General features: G+C 40.1%; 1 protein-coding gene across 1 annotated transcript; it reads right to left on the reverse strand.

Annotated features, from left to right (window-relative positions):
* Positions 1–2,076: 2,076 nt before the first annotated feature.
* On the reverse strand, positions 2,077–17,614 carry FAM166C (family with sequence similarity 166 member C). The gene is made up of 5 exons (XM_012547432.2): positions 17,357–17,614; positions 8,310–8,568; positions 5,911–6,023; positions 3,417–3,478; positions 2,077–2,302 (listed from the first exon to the last, which is right to left on the reverse strand). The coding sequence occupies exons 1-4, from the start codon at positions 17,428–17,430 to the stop codon at positions 3,421–3,423; spliced, it is 504 nt and encodes a 167-aa protein (XP_012402886.1). The 5' UTR covers positions 17,431–17,614; the 3' UTR covers positions 2,077–2,302; positions 3,417–3,420.
* Between the last annotated feature and the right edge of the window lie 2,480 nt (positions 17,615–20,094).

Consider the following 20,094-nt stretch of genomic DNA (forward strand, 5'->3'; position numbering starts at 1 on the left):
ACCTTTCCCCTACTACTTCTCTTTTCCCTTCTATTTAGCCTACCCCTTCCCTCCCACTTTTCTATAAGATGAGAAATGGTTCTTGGTGAAATCAAATATATTTAATATTCTTTCTTTGGGCCAAATCTGATGAGAGTAAAATTCACACAATATTAATCACTCTCTCTTCTTTCCCTCAATTATGTTTTCTTTGCCTCTTTCTGAGATGTAATTTCCCTCATTTTACTTCCACTTTCCCCTTTTTTCTGTTAAAATCCCATTTCTACCTCTAGTTTCTATATTATATTATAACAACAGTAAAATCAGATTATACATGTATTCTCAGAATATACCCATAACAGACATACAGTTCTCAAAAGTTTTTTTTTTTCTTTTTACCTTTTTGTGCTTGAGTTTTATATTTGGAGGTCAATTTTTTTTTTTTTTTTTTTTTTTTTGTTTAGCTCTGGTCTTTTCATCAAAAATAAATGGAATTCACCAGTTTCATTGAATGTCCATCTTCCCTGAAAGAAAACGCTCAGTTTAGCAGGATAATTTATTCTTGGCTGCATTCCAAGTTCCTTTGCCTTTTAGAATATCAGATTCCAGGCCTTTTGATCCTTTAATGTGGAAGCTGATAGATCCTGAATAATACTTATTGTGGCTCCTCAGTATTTGTTTCTGGCTGCTTGTAATATTTTTTCCTTGGTCTGATAATTCTGAAATTTAGCCATGATATTCCTTGGGGTTTTAATTTTGGGGTCTCTTTCAGGAGGTATTCGGTGAATTCTTTCAATGGTCCTTTTACCCTCTGATTATATGATATCCGGGTAGTTCTCTTTGATGATTTCCTGAAAGATAGTGTCTAGGCTCTTTTTTTCATCATGTATTTCAGGGAGTACAATAATCTTTAGATTGTCTTTGCTAGATCTATTTTCCAGTTCGGTTGTTTTCCCCAATTAGGCCTCATTTTTTTCTACTTTTCTTCTTCTTTTTCTTCTTCTTTTTCTTCTTCTTTTTCTTTTTCTTCTTCTTCTTCTTCTTCTTCTTCTTCTTCTTCTTCTTCTTCTTCTTCTTCTTCTTCTTCTTCTTCTTCTTCTTCGTTTTGCTTGATTAATTCTTGTCTCATTGAACCATTCATTTCCATTTGTTCAGTTCTGAATTTTAGTGAATTTTCTTCATTTACTTTTTTTACTTCTTTTAGTATTTGTCCAATTGATTTTTAAATGAGTTGCTTTGTTCTATGGAATTTTTTTCATTTCACAAATTTTCTTTTTAAGGAGTTATTTTCTTTTCCCATTTCACAAATTCTGTTTTTCTGGGAGTTGCTTTATTTTTCCATTTTATCAAATCTATCTTTTAATGAGTTAATTACCTTTTCCAACCCTCTTGCATTGTACCTACTGTCCCAATTTTCAGTTTCATGTATTTTCTACCATACCAAGTCTTGAAACAGTAAGATAGGGAAAAAGACCTTAAAAACTAGTGGAGAGAGGGAAAAAAAGTTAGTGGAGAGAATCCTATGAAATTTCTACCAAATACAGAAATTTCATTCAATAAAATTCCTGTCAATTAGTCATATAGCCTTTGTTTAAATACTTCCATTTATATAGAATTCACTATCCAATAAAGTAGCTCGTTTTATTCCTCCCCTGCTCTCAGCTTTAGGATGGTCTTTGTTGCAGTGAGCTGAAATTTAAATCTCTCTTTCACCAGTTGGTCCTCCTTCTGCTTTGTGAAAGCAGAATAAGTCAAATGTGTCTTCTGCAAGACAGTCCTTTTCAAATAGATAAAAATGGAGAGTATGTGCCTCTCTAACACCTTTAATCTCTTTTCCAAACTAAAAAACCTTCAGTTCCTTCAAGATCATCATATGACATAGCTTCCAGACCCTTCAACATCCTGATCACGATTCTCTAGACTCACATTAGGTCATCAGTGTCCCTCTGTCCACAAACAAATATATCACCCCAGATAGGACTTGATGAGGGCATCCTTGAACCCTGATATTCAGGTCAGACTTAACCTGTGCTAAGAGTCCCATGCTGCTCCTACCAAGAAATCCCATTGGCATGGAAAAAAAGGAAGGATAAACTGTAAAAGTTAAACATTTTATTGTGAATCAGACCTATCTGGGTCCCTGGCAACAAGATTCTGCTGGCTTTGGGTATCTGGTCTCAAGCTCTAGAGTCAAAGTAATAATCTCTCACATAAGTATCCTGGGTGGAGACTCGTTGCCAGAAGGTAAAGTTTGGTTTGTCTTCAGGTTCTCAGGAAGTCATTCTAAATAAGTGCCACATTTTTTCTCGGGGACAACAGTAGTCTATGGAAAAGAGGAGAAGGAGATAAATAAAGACCAGCCTAGGCATTTTACTAAGTGAAGAGTCATCCAATGGTGGGGAGAGAGCAAAAAGAGAAAGAGACAGACAGAGAGACAGAGAGACAGAGATGGAAATAGAGAGAAACAGAGACAGAGATACAGAGAAAGAAACAGAGAGAGAGAAACAGACAGACAGACGGACAAAGACAGGGAGATAGAAACAGACAGATACAGACAGAAAGAGACAGAGAGGAGACAGAAACAGAGACATAAACAGGGACAGACATAGAAAGAGACAAAAGACAGAGACAGACAGACATACAGATAGAGAGAGAGAGAGATTTTGCAATGAAACTACCAAGTGAGGAAACCCCTTCTAATTCATTCTTCAGACAGTCTGGATGCCACACTCATCATTACACTATATTTTTAGATGAATCGGAAGCTAACCAATCAAACCTAGGGTTTGTTGCACTAACACTCTAAAAGTGGCCCTCAACACTACCTTCCTACTAAAGAATAAGAATATGTCTTATTTTTTCTTTAGCCTTAATAATTGTTTCCTGGTCCTCCTTCTTATAAAAAATGTTTTTTAGCTGACGGTCACCGCTAGGGGGCAACCAGTACCTGAAAATTCAGCTATTTTCCTGAAATTTAGTGAGTGGAATAGTCTCATCCCTACCTCCCTCCCCCCCTCCTCCCCATCCATATCAGCTGTCCATTCTTTCCAGGAGGGTATCAGCATTGACATTAGGCTCACACTTCCAGGATGGGAGAGTGCAGGGAGTAAACACAATGGGCTTTTCAGTGCAGTGCTCTAAGGAACACAGAAATGCTAACCCCCATTTACCTGTCCCTCCCCCACCCCCCACCCTTTACCCCACTCATACTCTTCCCTCGGTCACCTGGAAAAGTGGGGAACAAGAGATGCACAACAGAAAAGGGAATTAGGGTATGTTGGCCACAGTCGCATCGCCTGTGGGAGCAGGTGATGCTGCTTAGAACTGTAGGAATGATCCCTCCAGGCCTCTGGCTCAGTGGACCCTTTTGGAGATCCAAAAAGACTTGAGGGCTATTGTCTCTGAGAGTTAGCTTATTTGAGTATGGCCCAACAAACCTTTTTAAAGTCTTGGAGAGCAGTTTAAATTCTGCACCATTTCCGGGTTTTGAATGCTGCTCCTAAAATCCAGAAAAGTAGATACAAGTGTCAGCAGAACAAGGACAAAAGCTGGAGGGGACCCCAAGCTGAGGACAGTGAGAGGTGCACCATAGAGTTATACTGGGTCTAAGGATACTTTGGATCTCATTAATGGAGGATGGACAGTGATTCAGGGAAGTAAGGGAAAAGGAGGAAATCAGAAAGGGAGAATGGGGAGGAAAAAGGAACATGCCAGAAACTTATAGAAATATACATTCAGCCCACACATCCCTGTACTAAGGTCCCGATAGCACTTTCAAACATATCTTTTGGCTATCCTTTCAGGATTCCTTTATTTCCCAGTTCAAAGACCCAATTCAAAATTGAGACTTTTCCTGATTCCCACAATTATCAGTGCTTCCTGCTCCCTAAAATTAATTTATATTTATGTAAGTTTTATAATTACTTATTTGGGCATATATGATTTTATTTATTATAATAAAATGTAAGCTCTTTGAGGGTAGGGACTGTTTCAGTTTTCTATTTTACTTCCCCCTTTATCTAGCTCCATTGCCTTTTACAAAGGAATATTTACATAAATGTTGAATGGAATGGGAATGAGAATGGAATGTAATTCCTCAAGGCCTTTAATAATTATTCTATCCTGATTTCATCCCATTGCAAATGTTGAGGAATATTTGTTAGTCCCTGAGTGGGTCATGACTGAAAAGATTGAACAACAATAATGTAATAGCTTAATGGAAAGGTCTCTGGATTTGAGATAGAGGTTCTGGGTTCAGAACCATTTATCCATCATTTTAATAATTTTAACTGTTAAATAATTTTTAAATTTTAACCAATCATTCTCCCTCTCCAGGGCTTATCCATTCACCTGTACAATTAGAGGTAGAGGGGAAAGAGGGTTGAGCTCTAAGACTCTTTTTAGCTACAAATAACTTGGGTCAGACATACTCTCTCCATCTCTCACCTCTTTGGGCCTTAGAAGAAACAAAGAAGACAAATATAAGAAAACCTGCTTCTAGGAGAGGATTTGGATCATTGGATAAGGTGGTTTCATCTCCTTGGCTTGCATGTTGAGCCATTCACTATCAAAGCCCATATATTTGGCCACTACTGTTTCCTGATTCCATGAGGGCAGGGAATGCTGAGGGGTACTAAAGAAGTCAGTTTTCATTGGGAAAGATCTTAAAGATTTCTCCTCACTTCACAATTAAGAAAGTTGAGGTCCAATGAGGAAAATGACTTGTTCAAGGTCATGTAGCTGAGGAAAGAGCTCATGTAGGTCCAGCCCAGGACAAAGAATAGGCAAGACCTTCCCCTGACACACAGGGTCAGAACACTAGACTAAAGAGTCTGGGTAGGTGTCCCTGGGCATGTTATTCTAACTCTTAGTGCCTCCGAGCAACTTGCCAAGACTTCAAACTATCTGAAAGGTTCCCATCTGCTTTGTTATAGGGAATTTCTTGCAAGGAGAATTAGCCATAATAGTGAAATAATAGGTCTGGATGATAGGGTCTGTGGAGAAAAGTTGGCTTTCCAACAAAGCTCCCAACACATTGTGCTATAGCCTAGGAGAGTGGGGCAGTGAGGGTTTATTCATTAGACTATAAACTTGATGAGGGCAGGAATCTGTTTCACAGAAATGTTGACTCTACCAGCACCTCAGTGCTATGCAAACGGTAGGTGTTTAATAAATATTTTTGGCTATGAAACTTGCCTTCTTCCCTCAGCAGAGAGGTGGCTGCTTGTAAGTAAGGAATGAGGCAAATACCAGATACAATCAGTTTGATCATGATGAAAGGGTTCCATAGGGGTGTGTGTGTGTGTGTGTGTGTGTGTGTGTGTGTGAGAGAGAGAGAGAGAGAGAGAGAGAGAGAGAGAGAGAGAGAGAGAGAGAGAGAGAGAGAGAGAGAGAGAGAGGAGAGAGAGAGAGAGAGAGAGAGAGAGAGAGAGAGAGAGAGAGAGAGAGAGAAAGAGAGAGAGAGAGGGAGGAAGAAGGGAGAAGGAGAGAGAGATCTGTGAGTGGCTAAGGGTAGAAGGGTGGGAGACAGAAGTGGCAAGAATGTTTTAAAAAGCATCAATCTCACACACACACACACATTTTTAAGAGAAGAAAAGTACTAGACATTGCTCTCTGTAAGGCTTTCCTTACAGAGGGATGCTGCCCTCCACTAGCACTAGATAGTAAGATTTGTGCCCCAGACCACTTTTGGAGGGACAGAAACACAGAACTCCTTGGTTCATGGTATCAGGGAAATTCAGAAAGCCAGAATTCCTCTCTTGGTTCTCTACCCACTGAATCCTCTTACCTTAAAGAAATAAAATCTCCTGCTTTTATCCTGAACTTCCTCTATCCCTCAGCTTCATTTTCTGTCCCACAGAATTGTGGGATAGAGTATCCCCAGGAAGCATCTCAGACAGAATGAGAGAGGTGGGGTAAGTGGTTACTCACAGGTCAGCAGGCGGAGAATAACGATCCTTCTCCTTCACAGGCAGCACAAAGTAAGGGACCCGGCTCATAGTGCCCGTCTTGTCTTGATACTGTTCTCGGTGCATCTGTGCCAGCTATAGCTCAAACCAAGGATGTGGTGGCAGAGGGGTCAGAGAGTGAGCAAGCATGGCCCACAGGCACTCGCATCTCTGTGTCCCTGTGCCTGGGGGGACCTCACCCAGAGGTACCACCATACACACTCCTTGATGTCCCTAGATGGTATGTTTCCAGGGAGAAGTTCACAGAATTCTGCTCATGAGAACAGAGAATAGTAGGGTACCAATATCTTTTTGAACTGAGTTTTTTTTCAGTCATCTGGACCTGAGACTAGGAAGTGGCAAGGTGTTTTCCACGGGAGCTTCTTTCTAATTACCTTCATCACAGTTATGGACCCAACTGACCCCTACACAGAATTAATTTAGGTGGACATTCCCTTCCTTAACTCAGAGAAAACTCTCTCCAGAGAATGGGAGAGATGTATGTATGTACATTACTTTCACCTTGCATTACTGGTTGAGAGGACTGTTTATGGGGATGGAAGAAAGAATAGGAGGTATCTTTCTCCTAGGGTAGAAGACAGAGACCCATATGTGTACACTAGCTGTATTCTCCCACCCAGGACTTGCTTGTTCACAATGATGAACTCTTTGTTCTTTCCCATGGGCTCCACAACAATTACTATATTTGGGGAAAAGAGGACATATCAAAGATTCTTAACTAATGGGGACTTAGGGTAAGGACAAGCAAAGTAATAGGAAGAAAATGTGTAGGTTGTCATAGCTGGATTCCAGAGTTCAGCCATCTTGAATTTATAGGGTCTCTGATAGAAAGGATAGTCCCTGAAGAGAGCTCAGGGGTCTTGGTTCATATCTGAGCCCCAAATCCCATCTATATGAGGCCAGAATTTCTAATGTTCTTTTGGAACTGGGTGAACTTATTGGGTGAGTATTCAGATGATGAACACCCTCAATGTCCTTCCCATGGAGAAGAGTTCAATTCTAGCTTAGTCCTTAGATTTGAAGTCTCAATCAGACCAGACCTAGGAAACCTTATCCAGATAGTTTTTGGGAAGTGCAAGAATATCAGATTAGTTCCATGGTCATGCTGGGAGTTCAGGACTTTTTTAGAGTGGATTTAAGATTCTGCTTTGGACCAGGATTCCCAAGGTCACTTCAGTATGCAACCTATTGCCAAAGATTCTCTAAATCAGAGATAATTTAGGGTAAGGATCCACCTCCTGAGCCAGACTTGGGATTGGATCAGAATTAAACTAGAATTTGAGTAAAGCAAGATTCACCTAGATATTTCTAAGTTTAATTTCTATTTGCAAGAATCCTGGGAGTTTGGGTCTTGTTGACACTGCACATAAGACCTGAGGGATGCAGAGAGGTTGGGGAAGCTGGTCCAGACCACTTTATCAAGGCCTGTAGGAACCACGTCCACCCTGGGAATGAGCCCAATATATGATTCCAGTAGAGAAAAATAAGATTGAAGGGTGAACACCTCGGGGCTTGACAGCCCTTCAAGTCTTTCATATGTGATTCTTTGCCTTAGAGATCCTACTTATGCTACTTCCCGCCAGCCTAAGGTGTCTACTATAAGAGAAGCCTTGATTTAATTATAGCAAATGTTATGTTCTTTATGATCAAGACATACCTGAGGTCAAGGGGATTAGTTCTGATTGCTTAGGTTCATCTATTTATTCACTTACATACTTTTTCTCTGTCTCCATGAGTCCTTCAATAAAGTTTATATCAGTCAGCAGACTCCCCGAGATTAAGCCCTATTCTGTCCAGTTTAGAGACAACAGGTTATGGGACAATGAGTAGAAAGTGTGACATACTCAGAGGTTGTTTCCTGACTCCAGAATGGCCCCATCCATACCTTATCTTGTCAGCAGAAGAAATATAACATTAGCAATCCATTATAGGACCCTTAGATCCCTAATAAGAAGTTTATGAAGGAAGATAGAAAACACAAATTCTTCAGCCCTCTTACCACTGATCCCTTTCATTCTACCAGGTTACTGGACTCAACCTATCCCTGCAATTCAAAAGCACCTGAAACCCCAAACTCTGAGGAAACTGAGGAAATGAGTCCCTTCTCCCAATTAACACCAAGTGGAGCAGAATTCACTCCAGCCAGACCAGGAGTTCAAAAATCATATAGTGAGAGCTGGAAAGGACCTTAGTGGCCATCTTATTCTTCTCACAAGGAAGCTGAGGTTCAGAGTTGATGAAGTCACTTGAATAAAATTACTCAGAACCAGGATTCAGACCCATGACTTCTATCTCCAAACCCAGTGCTCTTTCGGGGCACTAGTTGCCCCACCTTTCTCCCAGGATGGATTCCCAGCTCACCTTGTAGAACTGCTTGAGCTCTGCAGATCTGTTGCAGTCAAGGTTATAGCGCGTGTAGGTGGGAGTATGCAGCCAGCGGTCCCAGGTATGGGAGCGGTAACCCAGCACCAGGTTGGGATTTCCAGAGTAAAGTATGGGGAAATGGCCACCATACCTAAAATCAGGGGATGAGTTTCGGCAATCATTGAAGTACTTACAGGTAGCGTTGCCATAGGTATCCCCAAAGGAGAAGGTCATAGTTGGAACATGACCCTGATACCTAAAAAAAACACAAAAGCAATGAGGTGATTCTTGGGGCCACAGAGACAGTGTAGTTTCAGGGAAAGAATTCTGGGTTTTAAAAAAAAAGGATCTGGGTTTCAATCCTAGCTCTGTAGGAGAATGGGCTTGGACTAGGTGATCTCTGAAGTCTCTTCCACATCCAGACCTTTGATTCAAGAAGCAGGAAGGGTCCTGACATTTCTGGATGAAGGTAGAATAGAGGTATCAACTACATGAAAGCAGAGAAAGCTTGGGGCTTTTTTGGCAGGAGGTCTCCCAGCCCTCCAAGGAAAGGCTCCAGAAACCTTAAATTGATTTATTAATTGATCAAAAATCATCTATCAAGTACCTACTGTAGCATATGCCATGCCCTGAGAATATCTAGAGACAAAGTAAAACAGTCTCTGGTCTTAAAGGATTTTTGTTTTTATTTTAGAGGGATACAGCATGTACAACAAATATCTAGAGCAGATATGTGCAGAGCAAACACAAGATAGGTGGAGAAGAGAAGCATTTAGCAAGGGAGAATCAGAAGCAGTCTTACATAGAGCTGAACTTTAAAAGAAACTAGGGATTCTAAGAAGTGGGGGTAGGGAGTAGATACATTTCAGGCATGGAGACAGGAGATCTCCCATGTGAGAAGCAGGGAGAAAGCCAATACAACTGCACTAAAGAGTGTGCAAAAGTAGGTTACAGTAGGATCAATAAAGACTTTAAAATTAAAAACTTGATCCTAATACTAACGGGGAGCCACTGGAGTTAGCTGAGCAGAGGCATGACATGGTCAGATCCATGCTTTAGGGAATGTCATTTTGGGAGCTGTACGAAAGATGGGTTGGAAAGAGGACCAAAGAAGAAGCTATTGCATTAGTCCAAATGACAGGTGAACCGGAGTAGTGGCTGTCTGAGTGGAAAGAAGGAAACAGATGCAAAAGATAAAGAGGTGGAATTGGCAAGATGTGGCAGATGATCGGACCTGTAGGGCAAAGCAAGGAATGGAGACTGGCTTATAGCTGTGTACTTGTGGGACTAGAAGGATACCTTATTTCTGATTAAGTTTGGAAGAATGGTAGGTTTGGGAGAAAAGAGGGAAGAAAGCATTGATACACTACCTATTACATGTCAAATACTTAACAAATATCCCATCTGATCCTTAAGTTAGGTGCTATTCTTATTTTTAAATTTTACAGTCGAGAAAACTGAACAAATAGAAGTCTCTGAGGCTGAGGTCTTCCTGGCCTCAGACTCATCACTCTATCCACTGTATACCAACCTGCCTCCCTAAAAGATAATGCTTCAAGTTTGAGATGTCTATAGGACCTATGGTTCAGAATGTTTAACAGGTAATTAGAGATGTGGGATTAGGGCACAGGATAGAAAATAATATGCATAAAAATAACCATAAGGTCCATAGGAAATGAAGAGGTCACCAAGTAATAGAGTACAGGAATACTGACAAATTATAAAATTTCTTTCATTCTCAGTTTCTTCATCTGTAAAACAGGGATGATCACAGCAGATCAAATGAGAAAATGTGTGTAAAGTACTTTACAAATCCTAGAGTATTATGTAAATGTGAGCAATTATTATTTAATCTCTTGGAAATCCAAAATTAAATCATAAGTACAATTAAACTTTACTTATGAAGCCTTATCTAATGTGATTCAGTCTTCACATTCCAATCGAGTGCCTTGATCAAGTCTAATACATGATGTGGTTTATCTTAGTATTTTCAATTGCATCTTGTCCTAGTTCCCTAATTTATCATCATCCCATATCATCATCCCACTTGCTCTCCTGTCATCCAGTATCATATTACTCTTAGATTTGTGAATGCCTTACAAAGTGAAAGCCAGGCTTTATCTGTAGTATTTACTGGAATCATTTTTGTACAAAGTAGTTAGTGTGGGAGATCTTAGGTCAGGATATGTGGAATTTCCTAAGAGTTTTATTTTATTTCTTTGACTCCTGTTAAAAGGTCAGAATTCTGAAGTGCAAAAACCATTTACTCTAAGCCACACAGGGACAGAAACTCCTCTCTGCCTTCTTTCTATATTCTCTAGATTCCCTCAAGTCTGAGCTAAAATTCCACCTTCTGCAAGAAGCTCTTTCTGATTATTCCCCTTCATTTGAGTGCCTTGCCTTCACTTTTAGTTCTCTCTTTATCTTATCTTCTCTTTATCTTATTTGTACACGGTCATTTGCATTTTGTCTTTCCAATTAGACTGTAAGCTCTTTGAGACCTGGGACTGTCTATATTGTACATATATTGTAACCTCAGAGTGTAACATAGTGCCTGTAGCATAGTAGATTCTTTTTTTTTTTTTTTTAATTGAGGAAAAACTATGAGAGAAAAAAAAAAAAAAACAGAAGAAAAAGAAAAAAAGTGAATATAGCACTTGTTGATTTCCATTCAGTTTCCATAGTTCTCTTTCTGGATGCAGATGGCATTTTCTATCTGAAGTTTATTGGGATTGCCTTGGATCACTGAACTGCTGAGAAGAACCCAGTCTTTCATAGATGCTCATTGTATAATCTTGCTATTATTGTGTATGACATACTCCTGGTTCTACTTGTTTTCCTCAGCAGCAGTTGTAAATCTTTCCAGTTCTTTCTAAAATCAGCTTGTTTATCATTTTTTATAGAATAAGAGTATTCTATTACATTCATATACCACAACTTATTCATCTATTCTCCAACTGATTTTCTAATTCTTTGCCACCACAAAAAGAGCTGCTACAAACATTTTTGCACATGGGGTCCTTTTCCCTCCTTGATGATCTCCTTGGGATATAAACTCAATAGTGACACTGCTGAATGAAAGGATATGAACAGTTTTATAATCTTGTGGGCATAGTCCCAAATTGTTCTCCAGAGCAACAAACATCCCCTCCAACATTTATTATTAACTTTTTCTGTCATCTTAGCCAGTCTAAGAGATGTGTAGAGTTGTTTAATTTGCATTTCTCTAATCAATAGTGATTTAGAAAACTTTGTCACATGACTACAGATGGCTTTAATTTCATCATCTGAAAAGTGTCCATATCCTTTGATCATTTATCAATAGAAAAATGACTTGTAATCTTATAAATTTGTCTTTTCTATATTATAGAAATTTGTTCTTTCTATATTATAGAAATGAGGCCTTTATCAGAAATACCGGGTATAAAATTTTCCTCCAGCTTTGTAGTTTGTACTTTCCTCTTAATCTTGTGTTGGTTTTGTTTGTGTAAAATCTTTTTAATTTAATGTAATCAAAGCTTTCCATTTTGCATTTCATAATGTACTCTAGTTCTTCTTTGGTCATAAATTCCTTAGGAAAGAGATTTTTAAAAACAGAAACAATACAGGGAGGTGGACTTTAGGTGAATCATAGGGGGAATAAATATGACCCATCTTATCTCCCTCCTCCCCTGAACTATTCTGATAGCAACCTCCATTTCTAGTTTTCCATCCTCAATTTCCCATTCCCAATTAATTAGGAGTATTGCTGGCAGAAGACTGGAAAACAAGAAGCATAAGTACAATGGCCTCTGGACCACAGCAGAAAGTAGAAGACCTTGCTAGTCAGAAGTTGGCTAAAGTCCTGCCTGCCCTATTTTAGGTACTCTTCTGCCAGAATTCACCCTATATCTACCAGAGACCTATAGTCAAGTCCTAAAATCTCTCCCTTGGTTTAATCATACCTCAAAGGTCTATAGAACCAGAAATAGAAATTTAATCTAAAATGTCAGTTCTTTCTCTGCCTCCACAAGGAAGTGGGCAGATGGGACTTGGGGGACTAGAGGTGGACAAGGTCAATAATTATCTCACACTTGTCCTAGATCTTTTCTGACCCATGAGCCTTGCTTCACTTATTCCAGAGCTCTTCTCGTAATTCATCATTGTCTCCAGAGGAATTTAAGCTTCTTTTAAAGAAAGGTAAAATAGAAATTTGAGATGCTATTGTTATTCTTCTTGTAGCCACCCCCATACTCTCTGTTCTGCTCCTCCTCCACACATGCACATTGCTTTCCCACTCATCGAATGGCAGAATATTTGCATCCAAATTGAAATCTTCTCTTCTCCACATTCCTCTCAGGACTCTGCCTGGCTTCCCCTCTGGGATTGCTGGGAAAGTGTCTCTCCAGCTCCTCACACATGTAAACTTGTTCCTAGTAGAGATGCCTGTTTGAGCCCTTGCTGCATGCCCAGTTCTGCTAGAAGGTAAAACCTTGGAGGGAGATGTGTGATCTTCTTGCAAAGTATTCTCCAATGTGTACTTGGGGATGGTTTGACCCTTTACAATAGGGTATAATGGATCACATGGCAGGACCTCAAATATTCTGTAGATATTCTCATCCAGCTCTTGGCTCCTCCTTCTCTCACCTGTCCTCCACTATGTATACATTCACAAGAAATGCATGGCAGGGCCCTAAAGAAAAATAATCATTTTGCTGTTGGTTTAGTAGACTAGGAGTGGGACTTTGGTGTGCAATGGAAGCAATTCCCTCTTCCCTCTTAATAACACCAGCTCCTTCCTGAGCTAATATCTAACATTAATTACTGTTACCATGAGTCATCAAGGACACCAATTGTAGTTTTATTAACTAATTAACTTGTTCATCTTCATCAGTTCTCTTCTCTTTTGCCCTTCCCAACAGCCCACCCTTCCCATTTCTATACTTTCTGCTGAGAACAAATGGAAAAGCAATTTTTAGGCAATCATTTAGATAAAATGGTGAGAGTGAAATGGACATGGGAAGAGCAGAATGTGGGATCTTAGCCTTAAAATCTTAAGAATTGGAAGGTATCTGAGCATCCCATTTCCCCCATTCCATTAAGTCCTTAGAAAGCTGCACTCTAGTGTCAAATCATACCTCTGCCTCATACTGCCAGGAAGACCTCTAAAAGCCCTTCACCCATCAGTGCTCTACCAGACAATTCCTTAAGTAAAGGTACATGTCAGAGAAAGTGACAATCTGCATAAGTAGAGGGAGTTTGGAGTTCTTTATTACCAATGAAATGATAAGCCTTTTATCTCTTTGTTCTAGATGTTAAGATAGGACAAAAAATAAGAGTCCCAAACTTCAAAAAATATACCTTCTACTGGAGGAAAACAATATGTATGTATGTAAATTTGGGCAGAATTTACATATTGGTATTTGGACTAGACCTGGAATTCAGCAGGAGATGGTGTTGCACCGTGGAAAGAACCTTTCCTCTAGGATTGGAGGATCTGGGTTCAAATTCAAAATCCTTAGATAATAAACTCAAAGTAATTTTGGGGGAGGGAGAAGCTCTAACAACTGGGATATTCCTTGTATGACAGAGCATTTGAGTTAAATCTTAAAGATAACCTCATATGGATTCAAAGAGACAGAGGGAGGAAGAAGCATCACAGATATGAGTAACCACCTATGCAAAGGCATAAAGATGGGAATAAATAAATGAAAAACATTTGATAAGAACTTACTAAGTGCCAGAACACTGTGCAGGTTATAGGAGATGGGATATGGAAAGTTGGATATAAAAAAAAGCTAAGAAGTCAGTACGACAGGAGCAGTTTCATAAGCAGCCTAGTAAAATGGTCTAGAATCATGCATGAAAGAGCTTTATCTGCCAAAGAGAAGAATTTATATTTGATCTCAAAGGTAATGGAGAACTACAGAAGTTTCTTGAGCAGAGGGAGAGGATGGACACAATTGGGCTTTGTTAATAAATCACCCAGCTTTTTAGAGGGTGGATGGAGAAAATAGAACTAGTCGGAAATCTTTTGCAATGGTCTAGATGAGAGGTAATGAGATTTCAACCACAGAAGGCACTATATCCATATCTAGTATAGTGGTATCCTGATGCACAATCCATATAATTTCTTTGGAATACAGCTTCTTCTAATTCATTCTTCTTGTTCTTGTTTTTGTTGTTGTTCGTCTTCCTTCCCCTTCCCTCCCCTTCCCCTTCACCTCCTCTTCCTCTTTCTCCTCCTCCTCCTCCTTCTCTTTCTCCTCCTCCTCCTCCTCCTCCTCCTTCTCCTCCTCCACTTCCTCCTTCTCCTTTTTCTTTTTTCATTCTTTCTTCTCTCTTTCTTCTCTTTTTTGCTGAGGCAATTGAAGCTAAGTGACTTGTCTGGGGTCACACATTTAGGAAGTGTCTGAGGCTGCTTTTGAAGTCAGGTTCTCCTGAAGTCAGGGCTAGTGCTTTATCTACTGCACCATCTACCTGCCCCTAGAACCCAGCTTCTTAAACTTGGATTGTAACCCTATATGGGATCTTATAATTGAATGTGGGGATATTGAAATTATGATTTATTATCAATAAATGTTTGGTTTGTATACCTCTTTTATGTGACGATATATCCTTGTTTACATAAAAATTTCTCTGGAATGGAGTGGAAAAAGTTTAAGAAGTCCTGATCTAGAAAGTATGGAAGACATGATTTTTATCTTACTTAGCATGTTCAAAGCCTGGATAGCATGCTATCTGGCACACTCATCAACTGACTTCAGTAGGAGTTGCTCCCCAAGTTCAGAATGTAGTAAAGAGGTGTTGTCAGTTACACAAATTGTCTAAAAGGAGTGAATGAAGAGAGGTGAAAAATGACTTAAGAAATGCACAAATGGCTTCTTAAGGTGAGATTGAGAACTGCACTATCTTCTCATCTTTTTGAGAAAATAGGAGAAGAGAAAAAACACTCTGTGCTGCTTCCAAAAATTCTAGCCTACTTGCAGCTTGGAAGTCTAGAAGTTAGCCCTCCTGAAAAGACTGGAAACCAGTGTGTGTGCCTATGCGAGTAAAGAGTTGGTTGCTGTGAACCCAACAATGGTTGCATTTGCAAAGAGTGATAAGTTTGGACAAATCACTTGATCTTCTTGAACTGGATCACACCATTAGTCAGAGCTTCATGCCAAGATCATTTCAAAAGCTTCCTATCAATGCTACTGGGTGCTTTCTCTTCCAATCTATCCATATTTCAAGCAGATTATTTTCCTAAAACACCATTTTCATCATGTCACCCCTTGTTGAAAACCTTACAATGACTCCCCATCACCCACAAGTGCAAGTGCAAACTCCAGGAGAATATAGTGGATTTGGAACCAGAGTGTCTGCTTCTAATTTTTGACTCTGTCACCCATCGCTTGTATGAACAAGAGCAAGCTGTTCATCTCTCTATGGAGCTTCAGGTTCTTCTGTAAAATGTAGGAGTTGGACTAGGTGGACTCTAAGGACCCTGTGGATTTGAATTTGTGACATGTGACCTTATATGGATCATCCTTGGATCATGGATTTAGAGCTGGAAAGGACCCTCAGAGACTATTTCAAATCCCCCCCCCATCTTTTTTCCACAGAGGAAGAAACTTAGGCTCAGAGAATTGTCCAAGATTATAACTAATAAGTATGAGAGTACCCAGTTCTCTGATTCCAAACCTTGCATTCTTTCAGTACTTCTCATCACTTTTCAGTAAAATCAGATTTTGATTTAACTAGGAACATGACCTTTCTACAGTTGGTGGAGATCATGGTACTACATTTGGACTAGTTCTAGAAGTCCTTGGACCTTTGTCACAGTCTCCACATACAGGCTGATGATGTGAAATGCTAAGCTAAGGGAGGAGATAAGGATGGCAGTGGAAGGTAGGTAGAATAGGAGGAATACAAGGCAGCAAGTAGCAAGAAGTTGGGAGGAGAGAAGAATTGAAGTCATACATGTATGAAAATAGAAAAAGAGATAAAAGGTAAATCCTTTAAAAAAAAAATCTAACCCATATGCTGAAGGTGACTTTTTTCTAAAAAGGCTTGTAAAGTTTTATAGGACTCTTAGAGAAGATTGAATCCAGTTCTGTAAGTGTTTGTAAAGGTACACAAGAACCCCATACTCCCAGGTCACTCTAATGCACCTTCCATCAGGATCTCTGTGTTTACCCCCTGTGCTTCAATTTCCTCATCCATAAAATAAGTGATTTGGGATGAGGTAAATTCTAAGATCCCTTCCAGTTTTGATATTTTTATATTTCCCATGATTCCCTGTCTTTAGGATGTGAATGTTTGTTTTGGCTTGTTTTGGCAGGGGCCTTTCCTACACCTAGAAGATCTCAAGGGTCAATGTATAACTGTAACAAACCAAGTAAAAAGTATGGGAATGCTGGGACTGGGGGAGAGAACAATCTGTCCTCTGAAGAGTGGGTCTAGTAAACTCCTTTTTCCATCTATAGACAAGCAAGGTTTTTTAATCTCTTTCTATTCATTTCTTCCCTTTTTGGTAAAAATTGATTTCTCTCAATCAATTTCCTTCCTAAACACAAGAGTTGGCTGGTGTGGCCCTAAAGTACCAGCCCTAGAAACCCTATTTATTTTCTATCTCCTGGCTCCAATTCTTAGGGCAGCCTGGGAGGGTCAGCCCCTGTTGAGTTTCTTCATCATCATCATCATCATCATCATCATAATTGACATTAATAGGATATTTTAGCAACAAGCATTCCATATAATATTTCACTCTAATCGACAACATTACTGGGAGGTAGGTACTGCAACAAGTGTAACAATCTCCATTTTACAGATGAGGAAACTGAGGTTTGGAGATGTTGAAGGACATGCCCTTAGTTGCACAGCAAGCATCAGAGGCAGGATGTGGACCCTGGTCTTCCTGGCATGTAGCCCTCTGTCCAGCTGTGCCCAGAAGCCTCTGATTTTTTTGTGCACACCTGTCTCTCTCACTCAGGGGCCCTAGGGCCCCACCCCCGGGATGCACCTTAGGACTATTTTACAGCAGATATGGGTCTGGAGAAGCACAGAGCTTCTTGGCTTACCCAGGCATGAGACTGGGGGGCACATAGGCGGCACTGTTGCCAGTAAATAGGGTGCCCGAGCTGCGGGAGGCCATGGCCTCTAGGCGAAGGCGACGGTTGTTCACAATGACAACCGGCAGGCAGAGGACTGCGGGCAAAAGGAGAGGCCGAGAAGCGACCTGCCAGCTCGCGCTCCAGGGTCCTGCGCGAGGCTGGGAGTACGAGGGTCTCTTCCCTCCTCCCTCTCTCCTGTCTCAGCTATCCAAGCGACAAGTAAACAGTGCACCAGTCACTCAGCAACGGCTCTTGGGACCCTGGCAACCCAAGTGGGCAACAGCGTCCAGCCTTAAAGGCGCCGGGCCAAATGCGTGTCTCTAGGGGCGGGGAGGAAGGAGGACAAGGGGAGGGAATGGAGAAGGAGGTTGTATTGTTCCCCTGCTCCTGCTGCCTTTCCTGCTCGCCCAGCCATCATGTGCTCTGCACTCGATGATCCAGGATCGTCTTTCATGGAAAGAGTGCGGCAATTTGGAAATTGGGGTTCCTGTATATCTGGCACTCTCATCTGGGCAAATGACCCAAAGCTGGCCAAATAGCGAACACCCTGTATGTATGACTAAATCAGGATCTAAAAGGATCTCAACTCACTGGTGAACTGTGTTGAATCTAATAAGATGAAATTCAATAAAGAAACGTAAAAGTGTTTTCAGCACCGCAGGCATAAAATGAAGGATTCATGGGTGAATAGAGGTTCTGAAAATAATATTAAAGTTTTAGCGGATTGCACGTTTAATGTGAATCATTAGAATAACGTGACAGCAGAAAAGAGGTAAGGAAAACTTAGGTGACATTAAGTGGAGTGTGGTTTCCAGGAATAGACATTTTAGTCCCATAGTACCTTGTCTTGATCAAACTGCATTTAGCAAATTGTGCTCAGTTTTGCACTTCAGATTTTAAGAAGAGCATTGCTAAACTGAAGAGAGCTTAAAAGATGCCCCAGTGCCTTTAGTCCTTGATAAATGAGAATTTCTTGAAGGAACAGGGGGGATTGGAGGAGAGTTAGAGAAAAGAAGATTCAGGAGGAACACATATCTACAAATATTTGAAGCTTTGTCATGTGGAGGCAGGATCACTTGTTCTATGTGGCCCTAGAAGGTGGAACCCAAAGTGATGAGTAAAAGTTAAAAGGATGGAATTTGAGATTTGACATTGAAAAAATTATTTAATAATTGTAGTTGTCTCAAAATGGCATGGGCTGCCTTGAGCACAGGTTGGGGGGGGGGGGATCTTTAGAGATCTTTAAAAAGAGATGAGACAGCCACTTACCTTTGGTGTATGAGCTTGGATTAGATGGCCACTGAGGTAGACCCCTTTCAACTTCAAATTCTGTGATATTTTAGTATTGTTTTGAGGACAGTACAATGTACAATTTAAAGCCATAGGAAGATGTGAATGATTATTGTAGTATCATGATAAATACTTACAAGCGATGAATCTTATCTGTCCCTTTTTCAGAATGTACTCAACAAAAGAAGTGGACTAATATTTGTCCAGTCAAGTGTCCATGTACAATATGGCTGGGTTGGAAATCATATTGACTTGGAGAGAGCATCTAGTCCAAGCTCTTGTCTGAGACAAGACAGCATGTAATTGAGGAAGATGGCTATCACACCACCCAAACCTTAATATTTACAGTCAAACTATAGGATCCTAGATAGACATAAAAGGGATTGCAGAATCCATCTAGATCAAAGCTTCTTAAACTGTGGATCACTAAATGTGGGAGTCACAAAATTATGATTTATCATCAGTAAATTTTTGTTTATATAATTATTTTATATCCCTAAATACCCAGAGTCACAGAGGCAAAAACGGGTCATAAGTGGAAAAAGTTTTAAGAAGCTCTGGTCTAGAACAGCTGTTCTCAAAGTGTGGTCTAGTGGTCACTGGGAGTCTTTGAGACCCTTTCAAGGTCTGTAATCAAAATTATCTTCATAATAATACTAAGATGTTTTCATTTATAATAGGGTAAATATCCATAAATGAAAATTCTGTGGCAGGATCTTAATATTTAAGAGATTAAAGATCCTAAGACCACTGTCTCAGTTGGGAACCACTGATTTAGGCCAACACATTTAGTTTACAGTTGGGAGTGATTGGAAGACTAGCCCAAAGTCACATAAAGTGTCACAGGGACGGGATTTGAACCCAAGTCCTCCAACTCCAAATCCAGGGGTTGTAACTTGTGTTAGTTGGAGGAAGGTTATATTGTGTCTTTCATATATCACTTCATAGATCTTCCTCTTTAAGGCACCCTTCTCTGTGCTCTAACTCACTTATCTTTCCCTCTTTCTTTTCACCTATGCTGTACCCATTGAGGTATATCTGGGAGTACTGCCTCTATGGAGATTCCTGATTGCTGTGTTCAAGTATTTTAGCTTTACTCTCTTGGCTTGGCCAGGAGAAATGTACAGTTGTAGCAATCTTAGACTTGATGTTAATGAAGCTTGTGAATAATTTGAGCCATGCCAAAGAAGAATACAACTTGGTGTTGCAATGGTTATATAGCACTCATTTTCTTCCTGAGTTCAGCTATGGCCTCAGAAAACTTACTAGCTATGTAACTTTAGGCAAGTCACTTAGCTCCTGTTTTCCTCAGTTCAGTTTATCTGTAATAATTTATACAGTTTATAATATAATATAGTAATAATACAATTTAGTCATCTTTAAATGAACTGGAGGAGGAAATGGCAAACCATTCC

Source organism: Sarcophilus harrisii, chromosome 2 (genome assembly GCF_902635505.1).
Source record: "Sarcophilus harrisii chromosome 2, mSarHar1.11, whole genome shotgun sequence".
Lineage (NCBI taxonomy): Eukaryota > Metazoa > Chordata > Mammalia > Dasyuromorphia > Dasyuridae > Sarcophilus > Sarcophilus harrisii.

Coding starts and splice junctions, on each gene's coding strand:
- FAM166C (XM_012547432.2), bottom strand. CDS start 17,430: ATGGCCTCCCGCAGCTCGGGCACCCTATTTACTGGCAACAGTGCCGCC. Junction 8,569..17,356: donor CCCCCCAGTCTCATGCCTGG/GTAAGCCAAGAA, acceptor TGTTTTTTTTAG/GTATCAGGGTCATGTTCCAA. Junction 6,024..8,309: donor AGCTCAAGCAGTTCTACAAG/GTGAGCTGGGAA, acceptor TTTGAGCTATAG/CTGGCACAGATGCACCGAGA.